Source organism: Scatophagus argus, chromosome 21 (genome assembly GCF_020382885.2).
Source record: "Scatophagus argus isolate fScaArg1 chromosome 21, fScaArg1.pri, whole genome shotgun sequence".
NCBI lineage: Eukaryota > Metazoa > Chordata > Actinopteri > Scatophagidae > Scatophagus > Scatophagus argus.
This window is the reverse complement of record NC_058513.1, coordinates 10,961,964-10,972,729: the sequence shown is the minus strand read 5'-3', so window position 1 is coordinate 10,972,729 and position 10,766 is coordinate 10,961,964. Positions and strand designations below refer to the sequence as shown.

The 10,766-nt window shown below is 40.2% G+C and overlaps 1 protein-coding gene across 2 annotated transcripts in view; it reads left to right on the top strand.

The window, feature by feature from the left end:
- The first annotated feature begins 1,058 nt into the window (after positions 1–1,058).
- The window catches only part of pde6c (phosphodiesterase 6C, cGMP-specific, cone, alpha prime), a 28,674-nt gene continuing 18,966 nt past the window's right edge, over positions 1,059–10,766 (top strand). For both annotated transcript variants that reach the window (XM_046376248.1, XM_046376247.1), the window contains exons 1-10: positions 1,059–1,195; positions 1,734–1,951; positions 2,079–2,186; positions 3,017–3,172; positions 5,798–5,851; positions 6,002–6,146; positions 6,549–6,694; positions 6,880–7,073; positions 7,326–7,449; positions 7,548–7,619. In XM_046376248.1, coding sequence (XP_046232204.1) covers positions 1,763–1,951; positions 2,079–2,186; positions 3,017–3,172; positions 5,798–5,851; positions 6,002–6,146; positions 6,549–6,694; positions 6,880–7,073; positions 7,326–7,449; positions 7,548–7,619 — 1,188 coding nt within the window. In that variant the 5' untranslated portion in view covers positions 1,059–1,195; positions 1,734–1,762. The remainder of the gene's footprint in view (positions 1,196–1,733; positions 1,952–2,078; positions 2,187–3,016; positions 3,173–5,797; positions 5,852–6,001; positions 6,147–6,548; positions 6,695–6,879; positions 7,074–7,325; positions 7,450–7,547; positions 7,620–10,766) is intronic.

The following is a 10,766-nucleotide window of genomic DNA, read 5'->3' as shown; positions in this document are numbered from 1 at the left end:
CTGAGGCATATTAAGAACAGTGTGTTCCTCTGTTGAAGCTTTTGAGGCAGGGTCAGAAGGACTTTATAACAAGTTTCAAACAAGGATTTACTTTGGTACAATGGATTGATCGTGTTTGCATCAAAGCCCAAGACAGGTCTAGAGAGTATCTAATGCAGCCAGTGAGTAAGTCAAATAAAAATCATTCATGTGTACTTACTTGTAGTTTTCACCTCTTGTCAGATCAAATCAAATCCATAATACTGAAACTCAGGCATATTTTGTCCTCTAATGAAAGCGAGGACAGTATTTTCTGCTCCATTTTTTTTTACGTACAAACAAAATCTTAAAGGGCTTTTTAGATTAATCAGATTTGCAAAGACAAGGCGTAAAAGCCTAGTGAAGTAATATTTTCAACATACAGGAATTTGAGTGTTACTTTCAGGAGTGCCAGTTGGTTGGAAATACATTACCTTTGCCACCAGCAGGGTTAGTTATATTCTTAAATGCCCCTGTGGCTAAATGCAGACCATAGGGGGAAATAAAGGTGACAACTAAAAATTACAGAAAGTGCAGAAAATAAAAGAAAGGTTATTTGGGAAAAATTATGAATTTGCCTCATATCAGTGTGAGGAAACCGACAACTGATTGTGACATTAGTATGCAGACATTATCAACAGGTATAAGAGATACTACTGTGCATTTCCCATAAAATGCTCTTCCTGTGTGATGTGTCTGTAAAGGCTGCAGAAGAAAGGCAACGTTGCACATTTGTTACTGAGACACAGACACACGTCAAACCAGTTTGCGTGGGCAATCCAGCGCTTCGCTGCTTGTTCGCTTCGCCCAATTACACGGACAGTCCGGGTCAGCAGATCAATCAGTCGATGAAGGCAGGAAAAAGGCTGGAAAAAGCAACTCCCTAACAAGTTTGATTCTAAAAGTTATAGCAAGTGAAATTTAAATTTCAGAATGATAACATTTTAAATTATCTCTGCAGAAAACTTAAAAATCACAATATGTTCTGCACTGCACCGCCTAACATGCCTGGTATAGAGACACGCCGGATTACATAAACGTACGCACCCCACGGCCGCATTACGGACATGACGTCAACGCGCTGCAATTCAAACTTCAGGAAACGAAAGCGTTCGGTTTGAAAACGGTCTTGTTGTTACCGACTAGTTTCTGTGAATATCTTCTGTTCGCTTTTACCGTAAGTATAAGATATTCTGTCTTAATCTCTTACTAGTGTTTGTTGTTATAGTATATAGTGTCGAAATAAACAGCCTTTAATTAAGGCAACGTAACGTTAATTTATTCAAAGCTATCTTCGCTTAAGAGAGGAACCGTAACGTTCAATAAGTGTCAGCTCTATTGTTGACACATCTGTTTACTAGACAGGTTTTTGAAATGACATAAAATACCCTTGAAAAATGAGGATGAAAATGCTGTTAAAATAAATTTAGAAAGTTAGAATAAACAAGTTTAAATGCTTACCATAACTGGAGAAATTGAAAATGTGATTATAGGTACAAATCGATTTTTCCATCAACTTACTCTAATAACCCTTTAAAGCCTGTTTTAAAGGGTTACAAAATACAAAAATGTTTGCCAACATTTTTGTATTTCAGTTTGGATGTTTCATAAGATGGTATGTGCTGAACTTTCTCATTTATTTATTTTTCCAAACGAATGAAAATCAACAGTTTTCATCTGTCAGTCTGTAAAAAATGTCTTGTTTACCATTCCAGGTTATTTTCTCAGCACCAACAAAGCAGCCATGACATCTAAAGGTGCGAAAGAGACCATCGTCACCAGGTTGGGTTTCAAATCCAGCAGCTCTGCCTCCAAGGCCGAGGCGGAGCTGGAGAGACTCAGGAAGGAGAACGCTCACCTCAGGAGAAAGATTGATGATCTGGCCAAACGGCACATCAAACCACCTGACTCAGACAAGAGCAAGCTGCTGGAGGTAATGGAAGTAATTGCTTTGTCAGTAGCATTAAGGATTCTCAGGGTTAACGTCAGTGCTTTCTGCATGTCCGCCTGTCTGTTCTGTCTTTTTTTGTGAGTATGGTATCTTATGTGGATTGTTTCAGAGGATTCTTTCCCTTGAGACGCTGCGAGAGAGGAACAATCAGCAGATGCTTGTTAAAGAGCAGGAACTAGAAACACTGAGACAGCAGCTGACAGCCAAAGGAGGAGAGGTATGTACATGTGACACCTCTCAGCAGAAAAATATGCATAAAAATCTCATTTCCAATCAACCAGTACAGACTTATCTTTCTAGAAGGCCCAGCTAACATGAACACAAAAACACTGATTTGGGCACCCCAAGGCTGCAGTTCTCTGTCCAGGGTTGAGAGGACTCCTCAACTTGTTAACATTTCAGGCACTTTTGGCATTGTATTGGTGGCGTATGTATTGCTGGCAGCAGACAACTGTCAGAAAGGGGAGGAAAAAAAAAGAAGTTATACTCAGATTCCTCTGAGCTGCCATGAAAACAGTTGGGAGGAAATAGCTTCTATCCCTTTTTGACAGCAGCTCAGCTAAGTGACGTTTAGACAGCCAGCAAAAACTGCATACTAACACATGGTGTGTGTATGCTGTTCACTTGATATTTATAAACCAACTATCTTTCACTGTTGTGAGTCTGTGTATGCATTAGCATTCATGCCCTTTTGCTGTGTATCACACTGCTGGAGAAATTGATGCTATCTGTCAGAGGTTCTTATCCTCGTGAAATCTCTTTCTATTGTTGCAGAAATCGTTTTTTAATTTAGGCTAGCCAGAATGGCATCGGGCTAAAACTTGGAAATGGCTCTCTGGTTTATGAAACATCAGCTATCTGACGTTGTGAATGCATGATGTGATTTAATCACACTTGCCTCTTCCTCATTAGCATGTCATTTGTGTGAAGTAGATAATTTGTTGGAGAAGAGCAAACCCTCTCTGTATAAATGAAGGTTTAAATTGGAGGGGGGGGGGGGGATCAGGTTGACGTGGTTGGTTTATTTCATACTGTCATGTATTTCAGGTGGTAGCATCACTGCAGGCCCAGCTGGAGCAGCGGAGGAAGGAGGCTGAGCAGAGAGACATTTTGTTCCAGAGTCTGTCTCAGGAGACGGAGAACCTGAAAAACCAGCTGGTGACTGTTTCTACCAGGTGCCAGACCCTGGAAGCACAGGTGGTGGTAGGTTGACCAACTTACGGCCCCTATACCTGTCCAGAAGCTCCCATTAGTCACACGAGTTGGGTCTACACAACCAATTGTCTTATTGGGTTTTGTAATAATATAGTTGGCTTCAGAATGTGTCTGACTAACTCTTTGTGCTGGTGCAAGTCATGAAAAGTGTTAATGTTATGATATTGATAATTAAAGTGCTTATTCACTAACCTATCTTTAGTTATTAATACCTAGCCCAAGGATATGATAAATGTTTTATTCCAGTAACAAAACTGTGAAGAAATGGGAAAAGTGTAGTTGTTTATTAGAATTCCTGAGGAAGAAGTTAGAGTTTCATTGTCAGAACTCACTGGTGAACAAAGTGGGTTGAGTGGTTTTATCCTTTTCTCTGACAGCATATTTTTCTCCCCTGGCCGAGGATTAAATCTTGCAACAGCTTTGTGTCCTTTGCTTCCCATTCTAATATCCTCCGTCTCAGAGATTTTTGTTTCTTATCTATAATGCTGATGCAGTAGAAAATATTTATGTTGGATAATAATATTTTTGACAAATCAAATTCCATTTTAGCGATTAACTGACTTGAGCTCCAGCAACACTAAAGTCTGCCTAAAAGAAATTCGCTTTAAAGGAAGAAATAGATGTATAACGTTCATAAAAATTGACATCTGCCTCTGGTCAGGGTTTCTGAATCACTGTGGCACCTGTAGCCAGTGCACATAAGATTTATATCATCAGGTTTATTGTACTTTTCAACCAAACGTGTTTTTCAGTGACTCTACTGCATGAAACCAGACTTGTTTTGGAAATGCAGGTGCAGTTATTCCTCTGTCCACTAGGTGGCACTTGGTGACCTCTGATTGTTTTTTCTTCAAGCGCTCACATTGCCTTATGTCTAAGGCAGCCTTACTAATTTGTTGTGATTAGGCACACGCGATACATGTCCCAGCTCAAGAATGTCCAAGTGCCACTTGCAATAATTAATATCATCATCCTCAAAACCAGCAATGCAAGAGCCTTTGGTGAATCCATGCTGTGCTCATGTCTCACAATCATGTGCTCACTGATACCCGGTCAGCCTTTGGATGCTTTGAGCACAGCAGGCCTTTGCTACACCCTTAGAGAGCGGTCATCAGTGTTCTCGTTGGCTTCTCTAGGAGCTTGGCTGGCAGAATCACAAGTAAGAATTTGGAAGACTGAAAATGCACCCAATTTTCCTGATTTTCGCACAGGTTTTCCACGATCTCCCCCTCAATGTAATATCTGTGGTTTTTCTTTTTTGTTTTTTTTTCCCCAAACTTCGGAGACAGTTAAGGTGTAGGAATCTCAGCCAACAAGAGCACAAAGAGGGGGGGCTGCATCTTATTAAAAGCTCTTACTGTAACCATGTGCACCGGAATCTTGTGTTTCGTGGTCCATCAAAATCAGCTAATCTGCTGTTTATTGAATGTTGACACCAGAAATTCCAAGAAACATACAGATGCTGTTCCCTTGTTTTTTTTTCCTTGAAGTTCACCACAAAGCAGGAAATACTGTCATTAAACCTACATTTTTTCAGGTCGTTTGCATGAGTCCTGCTTTGGAATTAAGGTCACTGCTTTGAAACTTAAAGTCAGAAAGCATTAAAATGAAAGTATGTGGACAAATGAACAGGAATACCAGGGACTGAGGGACTTACTGTCCTATTTTGAAATCAGTGTCTTTCAGCTGCCCCTGCAAATGGATTTTCTGATATCTGAGTCCTAATGGTAATTTTCTAGGAACGCTCTTCCCTGTCCAAGCCCTTAGCTTAGCTCCTTTCACATTACTATAAATAATCTGACCAGCAGACCCTAACCTACCTTTTGCCTCGTTCACAAAAGCTATTAGTTGGCTCAGCTTATGGGACATACGTTTAAATCCATCTGGAAAAAGTTGACAAGCTCATGATTCTCGTCTGGTAGTGCTAGAGCTCACAGAGCCTTAGTGCAGAGATGATCGTTTGGTGTTTACTGCGGTGTAGGATCAGACATGTTCACCTTGGGGTCAGGGCAACAGAATTATGAGATGAGTGACTGTCTTCCAGGGATGGATGTCGAGGAATTGCCACTAAAGACTGAGCCCTCATCACAAGGCCACATCTCTGAAAAAGTAGCGCATAGATCGATCATTTGCTTCAGTGTTTTTTCTTGCATTATTAAAAATCACAAAGATGAATAATTTAAACCAACAAGCCTTCTAGTTTTAGCCTGTGGCAAAACTACTGTTTCTGGTGTCTGCTGAGATTTTGCACAGCAAACAACAGACAATACAAATAAGAACATGAACATGAAGTTCTCCAAAAGGACAGGGTCCATCATTTCTTTCAGCAACAGTTTTTCTTGGATTGAAACCAAAATCCCTCAGTTCTGTCTGTTATTGTACTGAAAGTATCTTCTACAGTCACCTCAATGACCGCACTACAACTGCAGTGTACACTGTTTTATAGTGTTTTTGATTAGGATTTATTAAGTCAATCTATCTGTTGGTTTAATTTTGAAAACAGTGTAATTGAAAAGTTTCTTTTGTGACAGCTGGATCAGATGGAAGTGTTGATGCCAGTACTGTGTACAACAGGCCAGGGTTTATTTCAACAATGTGTTTTTGCCTCTACAGAATGGACAAGTACCGCCGGCAGACTTGGCTTTGCTACAAGATCAACTGAAAGACGTGAGTCCAGGCAGTGATTCACTGTGTGTCTTTCTGCGGACTTGTTTGTAATTTAAGTTCTTACTATCTGGGGGGGAAAAAAGTTTTTGTGCCAAAGCTCTGTGATTGAAATACCAGTGAGTAACACCGGCTTGTGCACCTCACCACCAGGCTCTTGAGAAGAACCAGCAGTGGCTGACGTACGACCAGCAGAGAGAGGCCTACGTCCAGTCCGTCCTTTCCCGCACGATGGAGCTGGAGCAGCAGCTGGCCCAGGCGAAGCAGCAACAAACCAAGCAAGAGGACGCTTCAGATGGTGAGGACATGAAATTTTAAAATCCATAATTCAAATGAAGTTACCAAACAGTTAAGTTTGACCTCTCATACGTAGGACGAATGTATGTGAAAAGGGGAATTTCAGGAAAATTATGCAGTTTGAGTCAGATGTTCTTTTTTTTTTATTTATTTATTTATTTTAGTCACGAAATTAAACACTGACAGAGTGACAGGCTGTGAGCTGGAGAAGGAGATGAGAAAAGATTAGAAAGTTAATAATCCTGGAATTAAAAGTTTGAACAACAGCGGCAGAGAATATTTGGATTTCATGATTAAATAGTGAAACTTTCTATAAATCTTCTACAGTGACGATGCTTAGTACAAAAAATTTTAGATTTTGTTTGCGATGAATGTCTTCCATTTGCTTCACTTTGCACTTCAGCTCCTGGCAACTCGGCAACTCTGGAAAAGGATGTTCAACTGAAAAGTCACTATGACAAGATGCTGTTGGAGGCACAGAAAGACCTGGATAGCCGGAAAGATCAGGTCGCCAGAATCCAGCAGGAGCTCGTTGAGCAGAAGGAGCAGGTCAAGACTATAGGATTTTATTCATTTTCATTGAACCCTTTTTCTATAGAATATCATTGACTCCATTCAGAAGTTAGTGCTGAATCTGCATCAGACTGAATTCATTGGGTTAATTTTTTTTTTAACTCACAAAAATGTATAGACAAGACGTATACAAATTTGTGTTTTCCCTTTTGACTCCTCAGACCTTAAACGCTCAGGCTGAGCTGCGGTCTCAGAAGGACCAGGTCTCCAGGCTCCAGGAGGAGATCTCGGCACTGCAGAGGAGGCATGACGATAAGTGCGGCGAGCTGTCGTCCTTTCTAATGAAGTACAAAGAGAAGAGCAACGAACTGGACGAGGTCAAGATGCAGCTGCAGGCAGAGCGATTCAGCAACAGGTAAAGCAAGTCTGCTCTTGATGTAGAAATCGGATAAACGGATCGACTCGGTTCATCTTTGGATCCGACTGGCGCAAAGAAAAGACAAGAAAATACACCAGCGTACGATTGGAAAAGGCCAGAGGCGGGACAAAGTCTGTTTGGGCTGTAACTCAAAAAACAAACATCAAATGTTTTACCGGCCTTTCACTGATCAACTAGCCTGTTCTGAATGTGCCAACAATAACCAGTGTTTTTTTCCACTGCATCCAGGCATGTGGTGTCTGAGGAGAGAAAAGCGTCATCTGAGCGGGCAGACCGGATGAGAGTGGAACTGGAGAGTGTGGACATCAGACTGGAGGAGGAGAGGAAGAGATCAGCTGAACTTCTACTGCAGGTAACACTCACTTTCACTCTTACCTGAAGCTGCTCTTCATTAGTTCTTTCTCAATTGATTGCCGGATTGCATGTTTGCTGATATCTTGGCCTTCACAGGTAAATATGCTGCAGAAGTCCCTTCTGAGCCAAAATGAAGAACAGAGGAGAATCGCAGCGCTGGAACAACAGGTAACACTGAATGCGTTTTACAGAAAAATGGTCCAGCACTTTAAAAAAAAAAAAAAAAAACCTTAATGAAATGGTTTAAGATTATCATCCCGACTAAGATCTGCGAAAACGGACATTCAGCAACATCTAATAATAAACACTTTATCCTACAAGTGCAATACCACAAGTGCAATATTAAGGACTACTTTCTGGACTACCTCATACTTGCACACACTTGCGCATGCATATTTATGCTGCTATATGCTAAAACCGGCTTCTTTATTTAAATGTTTTTTTCTCGTATTTTTATATTTTTATATTCTACTTATTGCTCCCGGGATCTGAGTCCTAATTTCATACCATAAACGTGAATGTGAGCTGGTATGACCTTGAATCCTTGAATCTCAAAACCAAGTGACGTTTATCGAGTGCATCATTTTTGCTTTGTCCGACGTGAGGATTCAAAACGAACGTTGAGATCGTGCATCCTGACTGTACCCTCGAGTTATGAATGGAAAACCCATCAGCTTCAGCCCTGTTATGCAGCGTGTAGCACCCGCAGCTGTAATTCTGATTGACTTCTTTAAAGTGGTGAAATCCATACTGATCCCACTTGTGCATTTTAAGTGCAGTGAGTTTTTCACTCTCTGCCTCTCATATTTCCCCCCCTGCCTAAGATCCAACTCTCTGCCAAGGACTTTGAGAATGAAAAGATTGATCGTCACAACATGCAGCACCAGTTACATAAGGTGCTGAAGGAGCTCCGCAAGGCCCGAGATCAGATTGCTAAACTGGAGTCTGCTGTAAGTGTTAATGCACATCAGAACCTCATTTTCATTGAGTCACAATGTCTTTCATTCAATAATATTTTATTTGCAGTTAAATGCAAAATGTTTAGAGTAATATCCTGTGTTTCAGAAACAGCCAAACACCCGCTTCTCGGAGCCCAGCTCCTACAACAGCCTGGAGTTTGAGCGTCTTACTATTACTGACCCTCATGGTCCCACATCTCCCTCCAAAGTCACCAACCTCCTGGATGAGAGTTTCCTGGAGTGCCCCAAGTGTCAGGCCAGCTATCCCACCAGCCGCCACAGGGAGCTCCTGGCACACATTGACTATTGCTTGGCCTGAGTTAGAAGAGAGTGGTTCCCAACCTGGATGTCTGACATGTCACCCCAAAGCCATGTGTATTTTTTTTTTCTTTTTTGTACTTGATTATTGTTTGGTTAACCTGGTCGTATTGACATGCAACGTGTGACCTTTTAACGGGTCACATATCAAAAAGGTTGGGAACCACTGGAGTTTCCATTTTAGGAAACATAAACCCTGAAGCAGTTTTTAAAATTTGTAGTCTAAAACAGGTGGTTTTAGACTATAAAATGTGTTCCAATTTGGGAGGGGGAAGTGGGGGGGTACACAAATGCAGCACTCTCCTGGGAGCAACAAAGGTGAGTAAACAATATTTTTTTAAACTGATTTAGAAGGCTACTGTAACTTAATTTCCGAGTGTAATTAAACTGCAAAGTGAGTTTGAAATGCTTCTCCTGCTGTCATAATGATCACTGGCTACCAGTGTATGATACATTCAGTAATCATGTTGGTGTGTGCAGTTCTCATAAACATTGTTTACTTCGTCAAAACAACAGGCCTCAGCAAATTGTTTTGTTTTCACTCCAAGGGATATTCAAACGGCTTTTTCTCCTCACACTGGATTAAGATCAAAACGGTTGGAATACCTTAGTTTTTTTTTGTTGTTTTTTTTTTTGCAGGTAAAGAGTAAAACTATAACTCTTATATATTTATATGGGAATCGAGGGACATTCTTAAAATGCTGTCTATTTCAGGTCTAAATGACCTTGAAACTATTTAAAAAGTCGATTTCATGCTGAATGAGTATGACAAATTTTACTCCTTCTTGCCCTTAGAGTACCATCAGGCCAAAGATTTATCTGATCATTTATTGGAAAAGAACAATCATATAGTCTCCTTATTCTTTATTTTCCTGTGGTCTTCCTGCTTAATTTTTATTAGAGTTGTGTCTTTCAGTATTCCCTCTTATGAAGCTCTTATAGAATTGTTTTATTTTTGTGTATTTGATGAAATTATTTATATTCGGGTTGTTGGTTTTTTTTTTTTCCTGTAAGTGAGCTACTGTCTTTTGAGTGAAAGCTTTTGTTTTCTTTCAGTAAATGTAAGCAGTGATAATTTGTTATCGCTGCTCTGCATTTATCATGGCTTTTTGTTTATCATCGTGGAATGTGCCTTTATTGTGTTTTGTATAAAAGTTTACAAGCCTGCCTCATATGTTCCACACTGTTCCTCCACTCCAGCCATTCATTCCTTTTGGTGTTTTTCCTCATCAGGATGTGTAATATTGAAGTCATATTTGCGTTGTACTTATTCCGAAGCCAACAATGGTCATTTTCTGTTTTTACAGTATTGAGATGAAAGACAAAATAATAGGGAAATATCTGTGTGTTCAGCTTTTTTGTGTTCTCGGCTGCATTTATATTCAGACATAATTTTGGACAAAACAACTAAATATGCCTGCCATTGCGATGTTTTGGTTTTGCAAAATAGTTTGACTGTAACCATGACCAAGATCTTAATCTAACCCCAACCATGTAGTTTGATTAAAACTTAACCAATCCTTAAACATACTTCCCTTTGGTCACGTGGTGACAGGTTGTCCCTGTCCCAGCTCACTTCATCTCCACTTTGACTTTTCAAGCCTGCAGCCCTGTGAGACTGGAATGAGATTGCATGAGTTAATTCCTTGTACTAAACTATTTAAGGCAGGGGATTAGTGAAGCGCCTCTCGGTGGGGGAAAAGGGGTTAAGGTGCCTTTATTCCTGCAGTCTTGGCAATGTGACCAAATAGACTTAAGACAGACAGACAGACTGCTATACTGTCATCTTTTTGTTTCGTTTGAACTTGTGTCTGCTAAAAATGCGAGCTGAGAATCAAATTGTTTTGACTGGACTTTTTTGTTGTTTATTAGCGGTGTTATTTTTAATTCAGATCATGTCCTCCAAAATGATTCTGTCATGCACTGTGCTCTACAAAATGTGCAATAAAGACCTAAATCTTCTTCCAGTGCAACAGTCCTTTGTGTACTTTTTGTCACATTAATGTATTTCAAGACAAATAGTGTTTCAAACTTTTAA